Raw genomic sequence first — 25,565 nt, forward strand, 5'->3', positions numbered from 1 at the left:
AAAACAAGTTGATTAAAATACAACTTAAAAAACAAGATTAAAATACAGCATTAAAACATTAAGATGCAGCCTCTTCAGAGGAGGAGAAAGAAAAAAGAAAGAGGGGGAGGGAATCAAATTGATTCTAAGCCAAAGGCCAGGCGGAACAATACATAAATAAATAAAATGTCCAGTAGCACCTTAGAGACCAACTAAGTTTGTTCTTGGTATGAGTTTTCGTGTGCATGCACTTCTTCTGAAGGTGCCACTGGACTTATTATTATTATTATTATTAAATATATATATGAGTACCAAGGTGTTTGACAACCAAGGTACGCCACCCATCTGACTGGGTTGCCCAGCCACTCTGGGCAGCTTCCACCATAATATAAAAACAGCCAAGCATAATCAACTAAAAGTTTCCCAATACAGGGCTGCCTTCAGATGTCTTTGGAAAGTTGCATAATCAGATGTCAGAGGGGCAGGGATGGCGCTCCACATATTAATATTATTATTATTATTATTAATATTATTATTATTATTATTATTTTGTATGCCGCCCTTCATCTGCAGATCACAGGGCCGTTCTCAACACATAGCACGGGCTGCATACTGCGGAGGAAATGACCAGGGGGATTCCTTGCTTATAAGAGCTACCGAATGGAGCCTCCACGTCCAGAGACAGTCTACCTCTGGATTACTAGCGGCTGAGGGAGGGGCAAAGCAGCATTATGGCCTGCCCTAGCGGGGGCAAAAATCTACGCCAGCAAGACGCCACAACCTCGATACGCCGAGGGCCGCCTTCCCTGGAACCTTCTGGACTACAACTCCCGTCAGCCCCCGGGAGAGCGGCCGAAACGCGCGTGCGCGCGGGAAGCGGGAAGCGGAGGCGCCTCAGCCGCCTTTGGCCCAGTGCGGTTTCCGTAACGCGCGCGCGAGAAAGAGAAAGACCGCGCTGAGCGTGTCCCCGCGCGGCCGCCGTAGCGCGCTCTTTCTAGGGAGGCCTCAGGTTGCCATGGCGGCGGCAGTGGCGGTTTCCTTCGTCTCCGCTCGGCGCCTGTGAGGGGGAAGTAGGCGAGTGGGGCCTAAGTTGGCGCTGCCGACCCGGCCGGCCATGGAGGACGAGCTGTACCTGGAGAACATCGACGAGTTCGTCACGGACCAGAACAGAGTCGTGAGTGGGGGAAGGGGTGCGAAAGCGGGGGGGGGGGCTCGCAGGTGCTTCAGAGGGGGAGGGGCGGGAGGAGGGGAGCTGTTGGGGGGAGGGGAGGGGGATTGGGCGGAGCGGGGGGCCCCGAACTCACAGAATATTTTTTTATTATTTTTATATATAATTTTTTATTAGTTTTTTTAACATATCATTTTCAACAGTAGTTAAACATACTTTTACATCTTATTCAAATTTTTGACTTCCATCAGTCTTGTCTGATAATTTTCCAATCTAATCTCTCAGTATGCATTTCTTATCTTCCCTATTACATTTCAAACTCATAACCAATATCTCTATCTTTTTCTCCTTTGTAACACTTTGTATATTTCTCCTTACAAAACTTCTTGTAGTCCTACTAGCGTAATTTGTTGATGACAGTTGCTCTTCAAATAGTTCATATACTTCTTCCAATCTCCTGTAAATCTCTGGTCCCGCAGGTTTCGAATCCTTCCTGTCATTTTGTCCAATTCTGCATAGTCCATTAATTTCGTCTGCCATACTTTCGTGAAGGCTCCCCACTGTCCTGAAGAGGCTTCGCACGGCTAAGCCAGAAGCTAGAACAGTGAGAGGGATTGTTGCGCAGCGATCCCTCTCGCTGTTCTAGCTTCTGGGATAGCTGCGCAGCCTGCATTCGCTCCATAAGACGCACACACATTTCCCCTTACTTTTTAGGAGGGGAAAAATGCATCTTATAGAGCGAAAAATACAGTATATCCTACCTTTAACCTAATGGCAGTGGGTTAAAAGAAATTGGCACAGAAATTACGACCTTGGCTCTCTATGGGCGATTGCAGTAATGATGGTTCGCAGTTTTTTGGGGGGCTGCTGGCACTTGTTGCATGTTGAGATTGGATTGTTCTCCATTGCAGGTAACATACAAATGGCTGAGCTATACACTAGGTGTTCACGTCAACCAAGCTAAGCAGTAAGTATTGATATATTGATAAAAAGAGGAGCAAGTCTTCTCAACTGTAGCTTCAGTTCTCCTTTTAAGGCTAAATAATTCTCCGTGGGATTTTTTAAAAAAAGATTGAGTAGAATAATTATTTGTTGGACTCTTGACCCACCAGGCCACCTCCAAGGTGTGTGGTCTGCATTCACTAATAATAACTTTATCAAGGAACGTAAGGGATTAATCTTCATTTTAGTGTCTCTGTCCCTTGCCCTCATTTGCACAGGATGTTGTATGACTATGTGGAACGAAAGCGGAAGGAGAATTCGGGAGCCCAGTTGCATGTCACCTATTTAGTGGCCGGAAACCTCGTTCAGAATGGACACACAGTGAGTGCACAGCTTCTTCCATTACAAGTACAAATGCAGTGGAGTTCAGTGGGTTACAAAGGGAAACAGAGCTTTCTGTTTGGATTTTCATTTGAAAAAACCCCAGAATCCTTTCTCCTAAGTATCATGTCAGAGGAAATAAAAAGAACAGTCAGACCAATATTTATATATGTAACTACGGCGGCAAGGTTATTGATTGCCAAAAATTGGAAAAGCAGCAGCGTCCCAACTAAAACAGACTGGTTATCTAAAATGATGGAATACTTGCATATTGCTGAAGTAACAGGGAGGATAAGAGGAGATATGGTACAAAAAGTGAATAAGGAGTGGGCTATCTTTAAGGAATCCATCAGAATTTATGTGGAAAAAGTAGAATTTCTGAAAGATACTGGGTGAATCCAGAAAATGATTAGAGCGAAAAGAGAGTAAAGTTAAAATAAAAGAAGAGATTAAAGAAATAATGAAATCCATTTAAGCTAGTTGGAAAAATAGTAACAAGAATGGCTGGAAGTCAAGTCACTTAGTGGGTAGGTGTGTAGGTATGTTGATATGTATAGTATAAAGCTAAAGGGACTCCTGACCATTAGGTCCATTCGTGACAGGCTCTGGTATAGTATAGGTAGGTATTATATAGAGTAATGTATAGTATAGTATAGTGTAGAATGTATAGTATAGGTAGGTATTATATAGAGTAATGTAGGAATGTTTTATGTTATGAATATTAGGTAGTGTGTTGTGTACGTGTATTGTGTAAGTGTATATGTATGTGTTTTATATGTTAATAAAATAAATAAATAAAGTATATATAAAGGGAAACAGAGCAGATGGGGCTTATCAACCTGGGAAGGTAGCCCAACCAGGAGAAGGGAGACTCTGATCCTAAACATCCACTGCCTTCTGGGATATCTTTGGGAGAAGAAAAAGCCAAGGAACAAACCCTACACAAATCTGTAGTGGAGTCCCTAAGATGGTTGGATGGCACCTTGTGCACTTCCTTCCAGAGACTTCTGCAGCCAAGCTGGTGCCAAACATATTGCTCTGTTTTTCTTTGGACCCCATCAATGAGGGTGTGTGTGTGTCTTGTTGTCTGGGAGGCCTAGGACCTCCGTACACACAGCCCAGGCTTGCGCCCCGAGGAGGTCACCTCAGTGCTACTAATGCAGCTGTTTGACCTCACCCCCGGAGGCACACTCCATTGTTAGGACAACGGGCTAAAGAAAGCGCACATTGCTTCTGTAGTCAGTAACAGTTACTGAAATTGTGTCTTACTGAAGCATTAAGTGTTTGGGTTAAAACCAAGTGACTAAAAATATTTGCACTTCCAACCAACTTTGCTCAGTGTGTTGAGTGTGCTACTTTCCCATACATTCTAGAGCAGCGTTCCATGCAGAAAAAGTACAAACGTCATGTCTCTACAGGAGGGGTAACCAACACAGTGCCCTCCACATCAGGCACCTCCAAACTCGGCCCTCCAGCTGTTTTGGGACTACAACTCCCATCATCCCTACCTAACAGGACCAGTGGTCAGGAATGATGGGAATTGTAGTCCCAAAACAGCTGGAGGGCCGGGTTTGGGGTTGTCTGCTCCAGATGCTGCTGGACTACAACTCCCATCATCCCTCACCAATGGCTGTGCTGGCAGGGGCTGATGAGAGTTGCAGTCCACAACATGGGAGGGCACCCCATTGGCTGCTCTTACTCTAAAGCATCTGAGGTCCATGGTGATAATAGAATCATAGACTTGTAAAGTTGGAAGGGGCTCCAGGGGTCATCTAGTCCAACCCCTTCCAATGCAGGAATCTCAGCTAAAGCATCTATGACAGATGCCCATTCAACCTCTGCTTAAAAACCTCCAAGGAAGGAGAGTCCGTCATCTCTTGTGGGAATCTGTTCTTATTGTCAGAAAGTTCTTCCTGATGTTTAGTCGAAATCTTCTTCCTTGTCACTTGAAACCGTTGGTTCAGGTCCTCTCCTCTGGAGCAGCAGAAAACAAGCTTGCTCCATCTTCCATGTGACAGCCCTTAGATATTTGAAGACTGCTATCCTATCTCCTCTCAATCTCCTCTTGGTTCCTTTTAGCATAGTAGTCCTCTTCAAACTTCATTCAATCAGAGGATTTATTATTTGTGAGAGGGCAGCAGGCAAGAGCGTGCCCTCTATGTGTGTCTGTTTTCAATACCTTCCAACAGTGAGTCTTGTATCCGAAGGCTTTCCACACATTTTGGAATCCTGGACAATGAATGAGCAGAAGGTGATGAAAATGGGCACTGGAGGCGGGGGCATGCTTACTCGGCTGCCCTCCTCATGAGTTGTTAACTGAAGAAGAAATACCGTACTTTTCGCTCTATAAGACGCACCAGACCATAAGACGCACCTAGTTTTTGGAGGAGGAAAACAAGAAAAAAAATATTCTGAATCTCAGAAGCCAGAACAACAAGAGGGATTGCTGCGCAGCGAAAGCAGCAATCCCTCTTGCTGTTTTGGCTTCTGTGATAGCTGCGCAGCCTGCATTCGCTCCATAAGACGCACACACATTTCCCCTTACTTTTTAGGAGGGGAAAAGTGAGTCTTATAGAGCAAAAAATACGGTAAATGAAATGGCAACTTTCTTGTAGTAATGAGTTTGGTCCAGCAGAGGGCACTACTGTGCTGCGAAAGGGACATTCCTGAACACTGGGTGTTTGAAATACAGTATAGGCTTTTCAAGATTGTGGGAGGTGTTGAGCTGATACTGTTGTCTGTGATGATTTATAACTGATAATTTTAATTGTTTTGTAGAATACATTTTGCAGTATGTTGTAACCCACCCTGGGAGCATAGGGTGAATGGTGGATAGTTAATAGTAGTAGTAGTAGTAGTAGTAATAATAATAATAATAATAATAATAATAATAATAATATATATATACTGTCAAGGTGTTTGCTGAAAGCTTTTTGGATATTTGGTCTGGCATGCTATATGAGAAGGCAGCCCCCTCCCCCCCCGAAATAGGATCACTGCCTAGTACTACAGTGGTGGGCAAGGGAAACCAGAGCTTATGGCACCTAATATCAGGTATCTTCTTATTCACACAACAAGAGAAATTCACACAAGTCCTTTTGAAATACTTAAGCTAGAAGTTGGGGGACAAGACTGAGGCTGCAGTCCTAAGTTGCTTTCTTAAAAGTGAGTTTTACTGAGATCTAAAAGATTTTGTTGCAGGTTAAATATGGTAAGGATCAGAATATTGCTTTACTAGCTAGAACAAAGATCTCAGGGTCATGAGTTTGAACCCCACGCTGGGCGAAATATTCCTGCATTACAGGGGGTTGGACTGGATAGTCCTTGTGCCCCCTTCCAATTATATGATTTTATATTTTGCTTCTTTAATAAGTTGCCATTTCTTTACAGTGCCACAAGGTTGCAGTAGTGAAAGAAGAAAAGCTGGAAGGTAGGTCTATTGAGAGCAGTGCTTCCAAAGAAGCTTGCTCTGTCTTTGTAAATAATCCTAACATCACTTTTTTCCATTTGCAAATTTATGAGTTTGGGTAGTATTGCTGGTTTGTCTGGAACACCTTGCTTCCATGCTATTTTCTAAGGATGCTCCCACATTTGTTGCCAACTCACCTCTGTGTAGTAGTAAAGCCTCTAGAGTGAGGAACGGAAAACACAGCATTTAACATTGGTTTGGAATACTTAATGCAACTATGGTGTGAGAGTGAGGAAGAGAAAATAGACAAAGCTACATAGGACTTCACCTTCACATACCTTTGGAAAGGTGTCTGCAGCAGCATACTTTGTAGCTTTGTATTTATGCACTTTGTACCTGGGGGAAGAACTCTACCCTAGTTGTAGGCCAGCTGCTTTTTATCCAGAAGTCCCCAGGCACCTCCAGATAGGACTGGTTTTTAGATCGCTGTCTGGAAACCTGGAGAGTCTCTGCCAGCCAGTATAAAAAATACTGAGCCAGGGGGACCAGTGTTCCTGCTCTGTCTAAGGCAGTTTGCATGCAGGTGAGGGAGTGGGCTAGGAAATAATGCAAATAGCCACCTTTCCCCACTGACCCTCTGATTGCTCTTGGTGCGGAGATTGGTTGGCTGAAATGTGAGAGGGTTAAGGGAGCTTGTACCTGTTGGAAGTCAATTATAATAAAGAGGTGGATGAAGGTTACCTCTGGAGAGGCTCGGCATGTCTTGCCTTATATACTTAACCATAAACTAAAGGTAAAAGTTAAAGGGACCCTTGACCACTAGGTCCAGTTGTGGCCGATTCTGGGGTTGCGGCGCTCATCTCGCTTTATCGGCTGAGGGAGCCGGCGTACAGTTTCTGGGTCATGTGGCCAGCATGACTAAGCCGCTTCTGGTGAACCAGAGCAGCGCACAGAAACACAGTTTACCTTCCCGCCAGAACGGTACCTATTTATCTACTTGCACTTTGACGTGCCTTTGAACTGCTAGGTTGGCAGGAGCAGGGACCGAGCAACGGGAGCTCACCCCATTGCGGGGATTCGAACCGCCGACCTTCTGGTTGGCAAGTCCTAGGCTCTGTGGTTTAACCCACATTGCCACCCGTGTCCTGTGAACCATAAACTACTGTATCCCAAAAACTTGAGGGAAATAACTTAAAAGAGCACAAACCCCTTTAATGCAGAATAGAACCTAGACTGAATGTTAACAAGCCACATACCTGGTTTAAACTCTAATTTCTGAATGCTCAGTCCTTTTTCATTCCTAAGGGGACATTGCCTACATGTCAACTTTCCCCTACCCTGTTCTACTCGCTCCTTTCATCCAGTTAAACCTCTGTGTTGTCTGACCTTTCTCAGGGGGAGTTGTCATGCTTCCTGTCCCCTCCTGCCTTTTCCTCTTGACGGGCTCCCCTTCCCCCGCTCAAGCAACGCAAACAGTATTCAAGGACCAGACTCTCAAACAACTGCCCAACAATTTTGGCGCTCCAGTTGCTGCAGTCCCTGAGGTCAAATGAGGAGACAGATGATCAGGTGTTGCCTGAATTAGTTGTCCTGAAGCACTCTCCTTGGAAGTCTCCTCTTCCTGGTTTGAGCACATCCTATTTTCACTTGCGGTCAGGACAATATCCCTCCCTGCTTTGAACACTATGACAAGCACCAGACCCAAGCCTGGGTGGAGAGCTAGGCTTGTCCACATTGGGCTGTGCTGTCCTTTGCAGGCACATGAAGCACTTTTGAAGCACAGCGTGATTGCAGGGAGAATCCTGCTCCACCTCCAAACACAGGCAGTTAGAGCTACAGAAGCGTGGTGCAATGTGTACTAGTCCCAGCCCTCTTCCTGAGCTTGGAAAAGGGGATCCGTTCCCAGTCTTGCACTCTGCTCCAGAAGCACTTAGACAGCCTCTGAGATCCAGTGCGACACCAGAGATAAAGATCCCATCCCAGGCAACAATTCTGGCCAGAATCAATGTGCTTCTGGCTGCAAGTCTGTCCTGCAAAAATTGTGCAACCTCAGCCAGTTGTCCGCATGGGGTGGGGGGTGGGGAGTGTGATGCAGAAGCGAAAGCATCTGAGATTACAGCCAGCTACTGTAGAGGTGAGGCAGACATTCCTCCAAACTTCTGTTTCGACCAAACTCTGCTTCGTGTGATCTGATACAGCCTTGGCAGAAGCGCGTGGGCTGCAAGCCCTCAGATTGTTATCGCAGGGCTAATGTTTCTCCTTCCCAGGGGAGAGGCATGTGGGCTAGACATTTTGACTACAAATGGTTTTGTAGCCATAATTCAGCTGTATGGTAGACAGTCTTACATTGTGAGTCTCTTGACAGCCAAACGTTCAGCTGCCAAGAGCATGATAGTTTCAGAATAGCCGCTTTAGGTACTGAGTGAAACTGGCAAGGAGCGACGCAGGCTTCTCATGAGAGTCTTCTAAGGTGTCCTGGGATTGGTTCGTTTGTTGGGTGTCCATTCTCGATTTTAAGAGTTATCCCCTCCCAATATTTCCCCCAGTTTGGTGCCATGATCATACACATATTGCCATTGTATATGGAGGCACCAGTTTGCACAAGCTTCATCTGAGCATACAAGTATGGCCTCCCAGCAGCCCGGTGCACTCCCAGATCGCTTGTTGAGTTGCAAACCATGCCACTGCAAAATGGTTGCTTTTTATAAGGTCCTTTCCATTTCACAGACCTGTCTTCCTTTTCAGCAATGAAGTCGAAGCTGTCCACCATTGCCAGCGTGCACGTCTACAGCATCCAAAAAGCCATGCTCAAGGACAGCAGTCCGCTCTATAACACAGACTACGATGTCATCAAAGCAAACCTGCAGAACTGCAGCAAGTGAGTTCTGTCTTGGTAACTGATCTGCTGGTCATCCAGATAAGCCCACCTTTATCTTGCCATCATTGTAGATTGTGCTCAGGCTGTAAGCGATCTCCAAAACCCATCCCAGAGGGTTCCTTCTTGTGCCCCTGCAGTAGTGGTTTCCCCCACTCTGCTAGGAAAAGTTTGAGCTGTTTCTCCCCCCTCACACCGCTGGTTTTTCTTTTGCTTACTGTTTCAATTCAGAGTCGGCAACATGCAAAGTGTTCCAAACTTTTCCTTTCTGACAGTCCGTTCAAGTTTAATTGCTATGTTCTCATTTACCGTATTGGCCCGAATATAAGCCACACTTTTTTTCCTAATTCCAACCGTGAAAAGTTAAAAGTGCAGCTTAAATTTGTGACCTTGCGAAAATTGACTTTTTTACGATATCGCTGCTGAAACAGACATACAGTACAATGGAACGGGTGTGAGTGCCTGCAGAATTTTAAGGGAGTGGCTTATATTTGGGTATTGTCTTTTTTTCTTTTTTCCCCCTTGAATTTTAAAGGTGCAGCTTATATTCAGGCCAATACAGTATTGCTTCACTTGGATTGACTGAGTGATTATTATTTATTTAATTCATAAAAACTGAACGTATCTTAATTGTAAAAAAATCTCAAAGATGTTTACAAAAGATGAACAGTAAAATCAAGAAAAATTTACAACCCTACTTTAAGGCATGCAGAAGCTAAAATACTAAAACAGGTTAAAATCACCTCAACTTTCTAAGCAGCTGAGTAAACTTGTCTAAACAGGAATGTTTTTAGCAGGTGCAAAAAGTACAGTGAGGGCGCTACTTGATCTCAATAGGCAGGGAGTATTTCATATATTTATATCCTGCCTTTCCCCCAAGTTGGCATGAAAATAATTTTGTTCTTCTGGCCAGTTCTCTTCAGTGAAAAGAGATTCCCTTGCTTCCTGTCCACACTGCTGTGCTTGGGCAAGTGACTCTTAGGACAAGTTTAAAAGACATTTGTATAAAAAGGAACAGAAACGTTTCTCGGTCTACTCCCATCTTATTGGTCAGTATGACATAACGTTGTCGCACATGTTTAAGGAATGCGTGAGAAATGAAACAGGAATTGTTTTCTCAGGAAACACCTTTATCCCAAGGTTCTTTGAGAGTTTTTGGCATGGACGTCAAATGATAAAACTTCCAAGTCGTGCTAACTGAAGTTTTCCCCCTCCTGCTACCCAGGTTTAGTGCTATTCACTGTGCTGCTGCAGTTGCTAGGACAGCCGCTGAAATGTCTCGCGTCGAAACCCTGGCCCAGGTGGATCACCAGCCACCTCATGGCATGGATAAAGCTGCTACTCCTGTGGTCAACGGCCATGCCCCAAGCGCTTCTTCAAAGCAGACCTCCCAGCAGGCCAAGGGCATTATGGGAATGTTTGCGGCCAAGCCTTCCACCAAGTCCCAGGAGACCCCGAAAGAGACCAAAGTGGAAGCTAAAGAGTTGCCAAGTGTAAGTTTCCAGGCTTTGGCACCCTTTGTTATTAGCTACCCTCCCTCCCCCCCCCCCCCGGGACACGGGTGGCGCTGTGGGTTAAACCACAGAGCCTAGGACTTGCCGATCAGAAGGTTGGCGGTTCGAATCCCCGCGACAGGGTGAGCTCCTGTTGCTCGGTCCTGGCTCCTGCCAACCTAGCAGTTTGAAAGCACATCAAAGTGCAAGTAGATAAATAGGTACCGCTCTGGCGGGAAGGTAAACGGCATTTCCGTGCACTGCTCTGGTTCACCAGAAGCGGCTTAGTCATGCTGGCCACATGACCTGGAAGCTGTACGCCGGCTCCCTCGGCCAATAAAGCGAGATGAGCGCCGCAACCCCAGAGTCGTCCGTGACTGGACTTAATGGTCAGGGGTCCCTTTACCTTTACCTTTTTACACCCCCCCCCCCCAACTTCATCTCAGGGCTGCACTGTAAAGTGCAGCTTTGGACACAAAGGCATGAAAGGGAGAACAAATACAGTTCGCTTTGAATATGTTCATTCCTTCCAGGCCTCCACAGCAAGTAGCAAGGCACCTGCTAAAGGAAATCTGCTGAACAACTTCTTTGGAAAAGCTGCTCTGGGTAAGGATTGTCGAGCTCCTGCTTGTGTTGCCTGCCCCATTGTCAAGGGCTAAACACAGCTTACAGCATTTACATTCAAATCCTTGGCTCCAAAGGGCTTATTATAGCTAGATAAAGGATAAACTAGCAATTTGTTCCTAAGCATGTCTCTTCATTTGCAAATCTTAAGGAGTTCAGCGGGGAAATATAGGTAACAAAGGCTTGCTGAAACAAAACGTTTTCAGCAGGCTTGTTGAGGGTGCCAGCATAATGTCAATAGGCAGGGATTCCCATGGCACAGGTGCTGCCATTTTTTGGCTCCTCCACTGAAGGTCTGGAGGGTGGCAACACGAGAAGAGGCCTTTCCAGTGTTGGCTTCTCACTTGTGCTCTACCCAGAGGCTCACTTGGTGCCTTCATTACTTATCTTTAGGCACCAGGCAAAAAGATTTAATTTCCCCAGGCCTGTGGCTTTTAGTTATCTGTGGGTAGGTTTTTTTAGTCCTACCTTTAAAAAATATGAATGAGTTTTATATTTTTCTCTTGTTTCAGTTTTATGCTGGTTTCAATGTGTGTGTTACTGATTTGTTGTGGTAAATCACTTTGAATTATTTTGTTGAAAAAAAGCGACAAATAAGTCTACTTAAAAATAAATAAATCCTGCTGTACATGCAGACCAGGCCTGAGTACGCTTAGGACTGCTGTATCGTGTGTGATTTATTACACTGCTCCAGTAGCATCTGTCCAGATTTTCTTTTGTAGTTTTGCAACATACTTCTATCCCTTCCCCACCTTTTGTGAGAGTGGAGCCCCTTGTTGTAGCCAGATCCTACCATAGGGAGCAAACTGGTAAACTGCAGCCTTCCTGCTTTCCCTTGTGACAAATGCAGGCAAAGCAAGTCCTGAACCCGAACAGCGAAAGGAAGAGAAAGCTGCAGCCAAGTCCCCAGTGGAACCCAAATCGCTTCCGGGTGCACCAGAACGTGAGAAACCCAGCAAGAAAGCTGATCCTGCAAGAGGACAGCAGAAGGACAAAAAAAGGTAGCCCTCCCCATTTAAGTTTTTGGTTGTCTAAGGCTTTGGGGGTATAAATGGCCAGCTTGGCTCATTCATTTGCAGAAGTTCATTGTACTGTAACGGAGTGCCTGGAAGGGGAGGAAGCAGGCACACAGATTTTTAAAAGGCCGAGTCAAGCACTGAATTGCATAAGAAGTCTTGAACTCCACTGACTTTCTTCCAGACTGATTGCACTTTTAAATGCTCAGAAACTGGAGGCAGGATTGCAAATGACGTCAGTATTAAAGCTGGGGCTCGTTGCTGTTTTCCATCCTAATTTTTCCTTTTAAAAACCACTCAAGTAAAATGTGCACACACATTGCAGTATTGCAGTATTACTTGAGTATTACACAAATAACACAAACAGTCCGGTGATTCAGCTTTAAATTAGCTGCAATTGTCATCACTTCTCTGATTCTAATTTTGAGAGCAGCAGAGCAAAAGCTGCTAGATATTCTGCGACTGCTAAACCTAAATTTGTGTCCAGAATAAATTTTACCAATATTGCAGGCTTCTGTGAGTTTCTGGAGCTCAGATACTTTTCTTCAGCGCTAGATTTGTATGTGTATAGAGTGCCTGGAAGGACTGAGGTGCAGGTGGGGAGCATTGTGGGGGGGGGGGCGCAGAAAGAAACGGGTTATTGAAAGACAGAGCAAGACAAGAAAAAGGCATGCATGCATGCACACACCCCATATTGCATTTGTATACTTTAGCTTGGTGCCTAATAGAAATCTATCACAGGATGACAGGAATAGCTACTTCACCAGAATCATATAATAGCAGAATTCTGGACTGGAATCCTTCTGTGCTTACTTTTAATTTTAGCTCAAACATTTGTCTGCAGCCTGGTGTGGGCAGTTTCCTGTTGTGGAGGCCCCCTCCTCGCTTGACTTTTAGCCAGTCAGCTGATTCTAACTAGCTGCCTTGTTTTTAGCCCCAGAGGCCTGGAGAAAAGGATGCCCCTTTGGCAGAAGAGCAGAGGCCGCAGTGCCCAGAGTTGTCTCTGCCACCAGCGCTAGCTAGCTGGCACCTTCCCATCAGTGCTGAAAGAAGCCATTTAATTAATTTTTTCCCCACTAGTAAAAATATGATCATGCTAAAATGTATTTCAAAGCCACTCCAGACATCTGAGACACTACCTCATAGCGACTCCACTAAAAGAGTATTGATTGGCTGTTTGGGACGTGATTTCTTGTAAAAACTGTGCTTTGGGGACAAACTTGTTTAGACCCCCCCAGGCAGGATGAGATCCCAGGTCTGGGGGATATTAGCTTTCACAGCTCTGCAGTCGCTTTCATAACATGGCATTTTGCATCTGAGATGTCATAGACTTTTACGTCCTGCCCTGTTCAAGGGTTCAGAACAAGTTGATTAGTTTTGGGGGATCTTGGGTGGGCTGGTGGTCGATGCTGTTTTTAATAACATATTGTTTTGTTGGCCTCAAGTCAGAGGGTGCTGGCTGGTAGTTATTGTGGTGACACTGAGGTCTAAACCACTGAGCCTCTGGGGCTTGCTGATTGGAAGGTTGGTGGTTCGAATCCCTGCAACGGGGTGAGCTTCCGTTGCTCTGTCCTAGCTCCTGCCAACCTAGCAGTTCGGAAGCACGCCAAAAAGTGCATGTAGATAAATAGGTACCACTCCGGTGGAAGGTAAACGGCGTTTCCTTGCACTGCTCTGGTTTCTGTGTTCCAATGCGCCAGAAGCGGCTTAGTCATGCTGGCCACATGACCCGGAAAAACTGTCTGCAGACAAACGTCTGCTCCCTTGTCCTGTAAAGTGAGATGAGCGCCACAACCCCAGAGTTGTCCACGACTGGACTTAACTGTCAGGAGTCCTTTACCTTTACCTTTTCCAATTGCTAGGAAACCAGCAAGTGCCCCCCCCCCAGCCCAACGGCTCCTGTGCCTCCCTTCTTACTCTGGCTTCCTGAGCGCTGTTAATGGCATGGCATTCATATCTGCACCCAGGTGGTTGTGGTTCCTGATTTCTGGACTGCCGTTTGGCCCGCACTCGTCTTCCTCTGGATAGAATCACTACCTTGGATCGTTCTGTTCGTTTTTGATTGCAGAATATACGTGACCCTGGGAGCATCTTCTCAGCTCGTTTCTTCCTCTAGAGTTCAGCGTATGCAGCCGTCTTTAATTATAGGTGGTAGAAGAGGAAAAGCATGCTGCTATTGTTCTTCCCTCCAGATTAGCAGTTGCGCGTTTTGCGTTTGGAGAAGTTGTTCTCTTTCCGCCTGTTCCACACCCCCAAATACATTTGAGGTGACGAGCGTTATTTGTTTGCAGAACAAAGAGGCTGGAGATGTCAGACGAGGAGGAGAAAGAGGTTGAGAGCCTGAAGAGAAAGAGGCGTCGGATCAAACAGCCTCAACCCGAGAGCAGCGATGACGAGGGTAAATGGAAGAGGGGGGGTGGAGGTTTGAGGAGATTGCAGTTACATTGAAGCCAGTATCTCTAGGAGATCCTGGTCTTCTTGGAAATAAGTGGGTACAGTAGTGCTAAGCATCTGCCCTGGATAAGTGCAAAGTCCCATCCAACGAGACTTCTCTTTCTCCTTGTGTCTTTGCTATAAATGGTTATTCTTTCTGCCCAGGCATACGACCCTTCGTCTTACCACTAGGGAAATGCAGACTTCCATGCTGAAAAGAGATCCCCTCTTTGCAGGTGTTTTATTTATTTTTGAGTTGCAGAATTCTTCCCCATCATACTGGTTTCAAATGAGCCCTTGGGGCAGGGCAGGCGGGGGCTTAACAAAGAGCTTCCAATAAAATGCAGCTCATGAAAAGGAAATGCAGCAGAAATTAAAAATCAAATATATACGATATGTGATTAAGAAAGCAGGCTTAATTTCTGCTGAAATTAAATCTGCTTTGTTAATCAAAGCCTGAGCCCTCTCTCTGATACAGTGGCAACAGAGATTGTGGCAATGAGAAGTCTGTTGTAACCAACTAAGTTCTGCTCTTGAGTAGACCTATTGAAAGGAATGGATTTAAGTCGTAACCACAAATATAAGTGGATCTGCTCTTGAGTATGGCTAATGTTGGAGACAACCCTTTGTTACACAAGATACACAAATATCCATAATTCACTTTCTCTATGGAATCCGTGATATTTCTTTTGCAAGAAACTTGGATCTTTTTCTTTTTAGCATTACCTTGATAATAGGTAAGCGAAGGGCAATAGGAACTGTGTATGGAAGACAGTATCCCAAATGAAAGGCAGGATGTAATTTAAAAACAAGTAAGGGGAGGCAGGAAGACAAGCACAGCACAGTAGCTCCCACCCCAAATACTGACACCCTCTGCAGGTATCAGCAGTCTCTCTTTCAAATGCATCCCCGCAGCCCTCTGGACCAGCAGCTTGCTGGGTGATTTTTTAAAAGAAAGGTAAGATTTTTTTAAAGACATTTCTTGCAGAGTGAGACTAGTTGGCTCCCTCTTGGAGCTGAGTTCTGTTTCTTGGCAAGAGCATGCTGCCACGAGTCTCCCCAAAGCTTTTGTTCTGTCTTCTGGGAGCAGCAGCATCTAGCCAGGCTCTTGTAACTCACCGCAGCTACCTTGTCTCAATGAATAAGCCAGGGTTTGTTTTGTGGAGAGTTGTAGGATTCAAAATTGTTTCTAAAATGGTCCAAGTGATGGCACTGAAAGCCAAGCTGCCAAGACAATGGATACGTCTCCAGGATGCTCACCTGTAACAAGGACTTCCGTGTTCCCATTTGGGCAGATGCAGGGCTGCTGTCTGTAGTAAATTGCCATATCATAAGTTGGGAACCAGATGTAGTGGGAGTAATAATAATAATAATTTATTATTTATACCCTGCCCATCTTGCTGGGTTTCCCCAGCCGCTCTGGGCGGCTTCCAACCGAATATTAAAAACAATACAGCGTCAGACATTAAAAACTTCCCTAAACAGGGCCGCCTTCAGTTGTCTTTTAAAAGTAAAATAGTTGTTTATTGCCTTGACATCTGCTGGGAGGGCGTTCCACAGGGCAGGAGCCACTACCGAGAAGGCCCTCTGCCTGGTTCCCTGTAACCTCACTCTGAACCTGCGCTCTGAACACAACAGGCATCCAGCAAGCCAGGCAGCAGAAGAAATTTGGGAGGCCAAAGTTAAAGTGTAATTAGCAGCATCACAGAAGAAAACAAAACCAGATACTGTGTTGGTTTGTCCCAGGAAGGCTGGGAATACACAGTTAAAGCTGTTCCTCTGCCTTAAAGGCCGCATGGTGGAGATTGTCATTATAACCTTTGCTGCTGCCGTTTAGTATTTGTATACCAATATCAAGGTACAAATGGTACTTTGTCACCTTTTCCAGTTCAGGCATATGAGCACCTGGTGGACAGGCTGGACTTTTCAGTAGCACCTTGCAAGTTACAAGGGTCTTGCTGGAGGGGTGAACCGGATTTTTCACCTCGACCCCAACTGCATTTATTCTCACAATCGGATAACCACGAGAATTTGGGATTTAAGCCCTTAAAGGAACCTCTTGGTTGCTCCATCAGTCCTCATCAATACGAGGACAGCACACCTTGGCTGCTGCCACCGCTTCATCTGACTGCGCATATTGAGGTGTGTATTTTTGTGCAATGCCCCATGCGCTGCCATCTACCTCACTGCTCGTGTTTCCACTCCTCCCCTGACAGAAGAAATCAATTCATTCTTCCGTGGTTGGAAGCCGTCCACCAGTAGATCTCAGCCCTGCTTAACCTGCAAAAGGTCGCTGGGCCTGATGCCTGGCCCAGACGCAGCATTCCTGGTATTGACCTAATAAGCTGGGCTGGTTTCACGTCCAAAAAAACACAAGTCGCAACTATGGTATGAGCACAGAGCTGCCGCCAGCCAAATGTGGATTGAAAGGGAAGCTTGGCTGGTGTTCTGTCCAACATTTCCGTTATTTCTATTAAGCAAGCAAGTTAGCAGGGGAAGTCCCTTCTCCGCTTGCTTACCCTGAGAGAGACTCCCCACGGCAGTTGTTCTCCTTGAACTCAGCAGGGCTTCCTTGCAACCTTTCAACTAGTCAGGGTGACGCAGCGGGGGGTTGAATGATAGAGGTGCCGCATTCCTGTCCGCTCAGGGGAGCATTAAAATGAAATCTGCCTTGTGATCATCAGTGGCTTTCGCCATTCTCTTTGGCAGAACCACAACAGGTTGTAAATTGCTGCCGTAGCTGAACCCAAATAGCGCAGAGTAATCAACGCGAAATGCCCAGGGTTTAGTCGGGAAAGGATCTGAGGACCAAAACATTTTTGAAAGCGTCTTGTAGAATTGAGGAGAGGTTAGTAACCTCTGTATTGACGAGGGTTTTAGACTGCTTGATTGTATCAGGGTTTTTTTAAAGCCACCTCCAGCCATTAGAAGGGATGCGGGTGGCGCTGTGGGTTAAACCACAGAGCCTAGGACTTGCTGATCAGAAGGTTGGCGGTTCGATTCCCCATGACTGGGTGAGCTCCCGTTGCTCGGTCCCAGCTCCTGCTAACCTAGCAGTTAGAAAGCACGTCAAAGTGCAAGTAGATAAATAGGTACCGCTCCGGCGGGAAGGTAAACAGCGTTTCCGTGTTCTGCTCTGGTTCACCAGAAGTGGCTTAGTCATGCTGGCCACATGACCCAGAAAAACTGTCTGTGGACAAACGTCGGCTCCCTCGGCCAATAAAGCGAGATGAGCGCCGCAACCCTAGAGTCGGTCACGACTGAACCTAATGGTCAGAGGTACCTTTACCTTTACCAGCCATCAGAGATGCATTTTCCCAAAGCTAGTGTCAATGCTTCCAGTTTCATACGTTAAACTGCATTCATGGATATGGTTCAAGAGGAACATACTTTTGATAGGTTTTGCATTCCAGTAAACTGAGGATGGTCTGGTGCAAGGACTGGTTAGATAGCCAAGCTGCCAAGAACTTATCTGATGGCATAGCAGGCCTGAGATGTAGTGGGTATATCACAAGGGAAAGCAGAGTATTTCTGGGAGCCTTTACAAATTTGTCTTCTTACGATCCAGCTCATATAACGCAGCTCCTGCAAAATCTCAAATCAGAGCTTTCAGTACTGAAGGATATGTTTTTATTTGTGCTTGTTGCAGAGAACGTCTTAAATGTGTGATTTTACAGGAGTGTTGGGCTATAACATGAGTTTTTCCGAGGGGGTTGTTAGAAAAGTTGCTTTTGAGTCCATTCTACCACACTTTGCTGTACCCTCTCGCCCAACGAATCAAACACATTTAAGAGCCCTAAACGGCCTCGGCCCAGTATACCTGAAGGAGCGTCTCCACCCCCATCGTTCTGCCCAGACACTGAGGTCCAGCGCCAAGGGCCTTCTGGCGGTTCCCTCATTGTGAGAAGCAAAGCTACAGGGAACCAAGCAGAGGGCCTTCTCGGTAGTGGCACCCGCCCTGTGGAACGCCCTCCCACCAGATGTCAAAGCGATAAACAACTACCTGACATTCAGAAGACATCTTAAGGCAGCCCTGTTCAGGGAAGTTTTTAATGTGTGACATTTTAGTGTATTTTTTGTCTTTGTTGGAAGCCGCCCAGAGTGGCTGGGGAAACCCAGCCAGATGGGCGGGGTACAATTTTTATTTTTTTTAAGAGCCTATATTGGCTGCCCAAAATGGAGCGTGTACACTTTTGCTTTTGAAAGGTGCCTCACTGCTTCATTTTCCAAGCTGGCATCAGGGCCCTTGTGAAGATCAGGCCTCAAATACGCATTTCTGTGGCTGATTTAGAAAAGAGGCATGTTTGCCCTGGCTTGAACTAGACAAGCAGTAATAAATATCCAGCGTGCCATGTGGAGGCGCACAAGGCTGCTACCATTCCTTGGGTTCTGTGATGGAAGCAAGGCAAAATGCAAAGGTAGGAAAATAAATGAACAGAATGACATAATAATGCTGCAGTCTCTCGTTGGGCCATGGTTCCAAAGCTGCAACTTAACTCCTCTTTTCCCCTGCAGATGTCCCGGAATCGCCTGTAACTCCTGAAGTGAAAGACCTTTCTCCTGAGCCAGACCCGAACCCAGAGCCTGATCGTCTGACCATGGAGGTAAAGACTGGTTTTGCATGCATGTTTCAGACATCAATGGGTGAAAAACCTCCTTCTGATTAATCGGTCGGAAACCCCACATTCTGAACATGGGGTTGTCTTTTATGCAAACATCGCTCGCTTGGCTTACGTAATTTTATGGAGTGGGGAGCGTTTTTGTGGGGTTGGAGGCAGAAGGAATTAAGGAGGAAGTCTTACCTGGGTCTAAGCTACATTTCTAAGGTCTCAGTAGAAGCTCCACTTGCTTCTTAATCTTGCTTCACAATATATATATATATGTGTGTGTGTGTGTGTGTGTGTGTGTGTGTGTGTGTGTATCTCAAGCTGTTGCTTCTCATATACTAGATCACTGGCCCAAAGTGGCAGAATTTGGAATGTAGTGCAAGATGAGTGATTCTCAGTTCAGCTGTAATTGCTTCCAGTGCCTTCTTTGTGACTGATGGGCTTAGTGAGAAGTGAATTCTTTGTGGCCACAGCCTCCGTTACAAATGATCCGACCCAGTCATGCAATCACAAGCAGATGCCACTTTGCTCTTAACGCTTGGCTGAAAACCCAAAGTTTGGCAAAGAGACAAAACCTATTTGCGTTTTTGTCAGAGCCGGTCAACATCTCCAGGAGCCCAAAAGGTTTCACTTCAGAATCAATTCAGCAAACTTCTCTCTTCAAAGTGGGGTGAATGAAGAAATTGGATGTATTCTGGTTGTTATAAAACGCCACCCAACTTCCAACTTTCCCCAGCTACGTACTTTGATTTTAAAAGCTGAACTGAAGTTTCTTTTTTTTTCTTTTTTTAGTGGTACTTATTTCTGAGTAAATATGCATAGATCCAACTTGTAAACTACACCTCTCTGCTTTTGGAGGCAGGGGGGATTACAAGTGGGGAGAATGCTGTTGCAGTCAGGTCCTGCTCGTGGGTTTTCCAGAGGCCTCTGGGCAGCCATTGTGAGAATAATGATGATGAGGATAATAATAATAATTTATTATATGCCACCCATCGGACTGGGTTGCTCCAGTCACTCTGGGCGGCTTCCAACAAATCAAAACATCAAACACAGTAAAACACTGAAATCTTCCCTATACAGGGCTGTTTTCAAGTGAGCCTTTGGCCTAATCCATCTTGAAGGTGGTTCTTACGTTTTTAACGTTCAGAATCTTCTGTCTTCACACCTTTTGAATTTCAGCTGGCCATTGCTAACTGTAGTGAAAATGGAAAGCCTCATTCTCACCATGACAAGGTGGGCCCATTGCCCTAATTATCCTGGCGAGTGAATTTGTCAAAGCCTAGCCACCACTCTGCCCTTACTCTATGTAAGAAAGTATATGTGCTTGAACCCAGGCATGGTGGGTTGGAATAGCCATTTCCCCCTCCCTCCTGGGGCCAGTTTTGGCTTATGAGGAAGGAGAATTCAAGGGTAAGCCATGGGCTGGTCGTGGAACAGTTGGATGTTTCCTTTGGAGAGGCATCGTTTCTTGCTGATTAGGGCGGTTCATAAAAAAACCTTTTATGAAAATGCCTGCTCCAAAGGTCTTATCTTACTACACTCGGGATTATATAGCTACATCTGAAATTTCATGCATATCAGTTAATATCTTGACCCTGCTCCACTGAATTGAAATTTCAGCCCTCGCGACATAGGAAAACGGCCAAGTAAACAGCTATTTTCGTGGAGGAGGGTCAAGATATTAACTGATATGCATGAAATTTCAGATGTAGCTATAGTTTTTTATGAACCGCCCTATTGCTGATGGCAACTGTGTTGTGGAATAAAACTCCCCACCCTTTTATAAACTCGCTTTTAAAGTTCGCTTGAATGGTGCCTGTTGCTAGCAACCCCTGATCGATCCAGTGACATTTGCCGAATGTGACACAGTTTCACCTTTGGAACCTTCCAATCGCATTTTTCTTTTCCATATTCATTCCCAACCCTAATATAGAAAAGCAGTACACTAATCAAAAGTGGAATGCAATGCAACTGAGATGGCTGCTGGCCACAATGGCTCAGTTTGGAGGCAGGAGTCCTTGAAGAATAAGAATAAGAAGAAGTTTTATTTATACCCTGCCCTCCCCAGCCAAGACCGGGCTCAGGGCGGCTAACACCAAATATAAAAACAATTGATTGAAATACAGCTTAAAAACAAGATTAAAATACAACATTAAAACATTAAAATGCAGCCTCATTTCAGTGGAAACTCAATCAAAAACTAGCCTGTTGCTAGTAACCCCTGATCGATCCAGTGACATTTGCCGAATGTGACACAGTTTCACCTTTGGAACCTGGTTTCCGATCGGAGGAAACGGCCTCTTCCATTGGTAGCACATTGAGCCCCTCCCCGGGTCCCAGGCAGCCACTAGAAAGGGGCAAAAAAGTAGATGCTGTTTGTCGCAACGTTCACTGCACACCATCTTCACAGTCTGCACTATCCTCTTTTTCAGGCATCGGCAGGAGAGAAAAAACGGAAGCGGAAGCGAGTGCTGAAGTCCAAAACATTTGTTGATGAGGAAGGCTGCATGGGTGAGGCTTAGCTTTGGAGGCTGTCCTGGGATTAACCAATGAACCGTGTTCGTTTTAACTGATCAATTAAGTAACATAAACAGTAGCAAAAACAGCGAGGTGCTGTTGGATACAGGAGGGCAAATCCCTTTGGGCTCTGTATTAACAGGTGCGGTGCAATTTGCGTAGCATCCTAAGTTACCCTGCCAAGCTCGGAATGCGCTGTCATATTGTGTAGGACCCCTTTCTCAAGACCCGTTGCAAGTGGGGGCCTTGGGAGCCTGGAGGAAAGTGGGGAAGTCTGTGCGTGTGTTGATGAGAAACCCTTGGTGCACATTCGTCATGCAAGCCTCTGGCCTGGGTTTTGTCAAGTTAGAAATGGATTAAGGATCTGACTTTCCAAGTTTGGCCAAGTGTTCTGGCCTCCACTTCAGGCGCCTCCGAAGAAACAGGCTCTTTCTTTTCTGTCTATCCTCAGCCAACCTCCCCCCCCCCCACCCGTCCCCCACCCCTCCGAAAGGATGCATCCAGAGCTTGCAATAACAAAGATGGACCCCCCTCCCCTTCCAAAGAAAGTGTGGGTTTTACTCTTTAACTTCAGTCTTTTCTAAACATGTCAAGAGTGGGAAGCTTTCCTTCACCACTTGGAATAAATAGTCCTCTGTGGAATGCTGACATTACGGATTTGCAGTCCAGATCCGGCCCGGTTCATTTGCTACCCGCACCTCTGGTGTGTTCTTGGCAGGCGGTTTGGTGTAGCAAAGAAAGATTGGAACGGAATCATGGTGAGAATTGTTTGGATGGGAGAAGAAGCCTAGCCATACATTCAAGTCAGAGATCTGAATGTTGCCTTTGCCAAACTTCCAGAATGTTTGTATTTGTATACGTACGTCTGTCAGGGGTTGGGATTAGGAGCATTTGGGTCGTAGGTATGTAGAGGATTTCTAGGTGTCCAATCCAGAGAGATTTCCCACTCCTCCCATGTTTAACTTTGGGTTCCTGTTGGGAGCCAAGCTATTATGGCTTGCGTCAGGGGTTTCATATTACAGTCATACCTCGGGTTGAATATGCTTCATGTTGAACGCGTTCGAGTTGCGCTCCGCGGCAACCCAGAAGTAAAGGAGTGCGTTACTTCCTGGTTTCACCGCTCGCGCATGTGCAGACGCTCAAAATGACGCAACACGCATGCGCAGAAAGCGGCACGTGCGTGTGCAGACATGCTGTCGCTAGTTACATTTCCTTCTGGATGCGAACGGGGCTCCAGAACGGATCCCGTTCACATCCCAAGGTACCACTGTATATGGATTCAGTCTAAGGGTGAGGAAAGACCAGCAGGCCCAGGAATATAGTTCTGCAGGAGAAGAATGGTGAAGGAAAGATGGGAGTTGGGTTGGGCAGCAATCAGGAGTCCGTGCCTTGTTTGCCTCGTATGATGGCCTTCAGAATTGTGGGGTTGATCTGGGGCAGTTTTAAGAGACTGTTGGGTAACCCAGAGGCTGCAAGAATCAGGGACTTTCCAGTGGTGCAACCGGTTCACGCCGCCCTTTTGTTTCCAGTGACCGAAAAGGTTTACGAGAGCGAGTCCTGCACAGACAGTGAAGGCGACTTCCGCTCCAAGCCCTCCGCGGCTCGCAAGCCGCCTGCCGGGGCTGCCAAGAAGGAGCCGAAGGAGGAGAGGAGAGGTGCAAAGAGAGCCACGAAGGCCAACAAGCAGGCTTCCATCATGGGCTTCTTCCAGAAGAAATGAGCTCCAGCCACTGCCTGGTTTGCAGAAGCTGCGTCAGAGCAGGCTGCCACCCTTTTTGAGGCACAAATACTTACCGTGCAAGTGGGCTTTCTCCGGAACCAGGAAACGAGACTCACCACACGTGGGAACCTCTTGGTGCCGAAGCTGCTTAGAAAGCAGCCACTTGAGGCAACAGAGCCGCTGTTTGAGAATCAAATTAATTTGCTTTGTGCGGGCCTGTTAAATATATATCTCTATATGTAAAGGCCAATTTTTTCTTTTAGCCGCCCCGTCCTGCGGCAAGCCCCGCAGGTGGGCTGGCTTCTCCCACTGGCTCAGGTCAACGAAATGTGATGTGACTCAGTGTCCCCACCAGCTATCACTGTCGCACCCCCAACCCTTTCTCTTCACAGTGGTGCCTTCAGAGAGCTTGATGGAGTCTTCAAGGTTTCTCTGGGGCCAGGCAGCTATTTGGAAGGGAAATCTAGCGGGCCCTTCACACAGTTGCCTGCTCTTGTAGCTATGCGGAAGGGCAGCGGTAGCTGAAGAACCTTGGTGGGTCTTTTTCCTTGTCTCAGCAAAATGCTGTGAAAGGCGGGACAAGCAATGGCAGCTTTAGAAATGTCAAAAAGAGTATTCTGGCCGTGAGTCTTGACGCAGGCTGCCTCTGTTCTGAGAAACACTGGAAATGAGAAGCAATTCTGAACCAGCCTGGACTGCCCTCTTCGCTCCTTCTGTTTGTATGGGGCTTTTGCCCAAATGATCTTTTGCCCTCCTCGTCTTCCTCCTGTCGTTCAGAAGGGGAGCCCAACCAAAGAGCGCCTGTAGCTGCTGCCTTGCATGGGGTTTGTATCAGTTTTAGCATAAACAAGGTGGGATGGAGTCTCTGACTGGTTGGCTTCCTTGATCAACTGCCAAGCACGGTGTGTCCCGTCCCGTCCCGTCCCCCCACTTTAATGGAGAAAACACTTGTTAATGAGGAACCAAATGACAAGCAACCCTGTTTTGGAAGATCCAACTCTTTTTTTTAAAGTTAGAATGAAAGGAAAGGAGCAGGGAGGAGACTGGCTATTCTTCTCACAGTGCTGCAGTTTGGACAGATCCGTTCAATGAAACATTGAGAGAGGGCAAGAACTCCATTCTGGTTTGGTTTAGGTCTAGCGGTGGAGTGGGTGGTCTTCCACAGCCACTCATTAAACCACAACCAAAATAGAGTAGCAGGTAGAGCTGCTGGTGACATTAAAAAAAAGAAAGTCATTTGCCTATTATAGATGCCGCCCAGGCCAAAGGAAAAACAAAAGGGGTTCATTATTCAAACCCTGTATATTACAGAAATAATATTTTTATTTTGAGGCTTAGCAGTGGAGGTTTCTCACCCTCCCCAAGCCCCTACTGAAACTACAGCCTGGTTTCTGAAATCCATTATTTGAAGGATCAGAATCTGTTCACGGCTGTTGCAGATGCACGAACCGGCCTACACCTCTGGCTGGCGTCCTTGGGAGTTTCACGTTCAGCATGGTGTTCTTGTAGTTGCTGATTTTATACTGAAGTGCAGTCAAGCCTTAGCCCAGGCCTGCAGGCTGACCTTCCTGACAGACGATCCTGCTTGGCCTTCTCATCCCAGGTTTCCCCTATGCATGGGAAGGTGGGTTTGGCATCCTCGCCTACGACCATTCCTTCCCCAACCTGCTGCCCTCCAGATTAATTTGACTATTAATTCTTACCAGACACAACCAGCAGGGATGTTCTGGTGAGAGAGTTACAGCCCAAAACATGGAGGGCACAATGTTGAGTGAGACTACTCTAAGGAGTTCAGGCCAACAGCTGAGTAAGGCTTCACATCCTTGGGTTAGCGTTGGTTGTTTTTTAATATGAAATAGGAGGCCTCTGCTGGAAAGCCTTAGTCCATTTTTTGCCAATCTTTTTTTAAAAACTCTTTCCCAATAAAATAACACTTTCCCCTTCCTCCTTTGTGTGCTCAGATGTTTATGTTGGGGCAAAAAAAGCAAAATGTTAAATAAAGATGCAGTCTTCTGCTAAACATTTTTTTTAAATAAATAAAAAAATCTTGCTGAAGAGATGTTTTTGTGTCTGAACTTGTGATACTACTGCTTGGCTAAAGGATTTTCATTGAGCTTTGAAGGTTTTTCCATGCAACCGAATACTTAAGGATGAAGTCGTCCAAGAACTGTCTCTATCATGTTCAGAAGTACAAATACACATATAATTTAAAAGCCAGCTGGAATTCCTCACCTATCGCAGGGCAGCCAGGGATTTCAGAAGGGGCTTTTGAGCTGCTGAGCCTGCTGTCGACCCTTTCCTTTGGACGGAGGAAGCAGTCACATGACAGCTGGGCTCATCTTGCTCACCCATCAGCAAGTCACCTTCAAAGGTGCCCCCACGTAGAGCGCATTGCAGTAGT

The 25,565-nt window shown here is 46.1% G+C and overlaps 1 protein-coding gene across 1 annotated transcript; it reads left to right on the forward strand.

Moving 5' to 3' along the window:
* The first annotated feature begins 955 nt into the window (after positions 1-955).
* POLD3 (DNA polymerase delta 3, accessory subunit) lies at positions 956-25,219 on the forward strand. The gene is made up of 12 exons (XM_081002230.1): positions 956-1,153; positions 2,059-2,114; positions 2,368-2,470; positions 5,861-5,900; positions 8,625-8,757; positions 9,980-10,247; positions 10,781-10,853; positions 11,722-11,872; positions 14,179-14,285; positions 18,836-18,924; positions 21,360-21,438; positions 22,974-25,219. Exons 1-12 carry the CDS (start codon positions 1,094-1,096, stop codon positions 23,162-23,164), a joined length of 1,350 nt encoding a protein of 449 aa, XP_080858356.1. The 5' UTR covers positions 956-1,093; the 3' UTR covers positions 23,165-25,219.
* The last annotated feature ends 346 nt before the right edge of the window (positions 25,220-25,565 follow it).

The sequence above is a fragment of the Podarcis pityusensis genome (assembly GCF_964106645.2).
Source record: "Podarcis pityusensis genome assembly, chromosome: 4".
Taxonomy (NCBI): domain Eukaryota; kingdom Metazoa; phylum Chordata; class Lepidosauria; order Squamata; family Lacertidae; genus Podarcis; species Podarcis pityusensis.

Bases quoted from the DNA above. Each gene is read 5' to 3' on its own strand.
- POLD3 (XM_081002230.1), top strand. From the start codon at position 1,094: ATGGAGGACGAGCTGTACCTGGAGAACATCGACGAGTTCGTCACGGAC. The intron at 2,115-2,367 runs GTAAGTATTGAT...TCATTTGCACAG, and splicing joins CACGTCAACCAAGCTAAGCA to GATGTTGTATGACTATGTGG. The intron at 8,758-9,979 runs GTGAGTTCTGTC...CCTGCTACCCAG, and splicing joins AACCTGCAGAACTGCAGCAA to GTTTAGTGCTATTCACTGTG.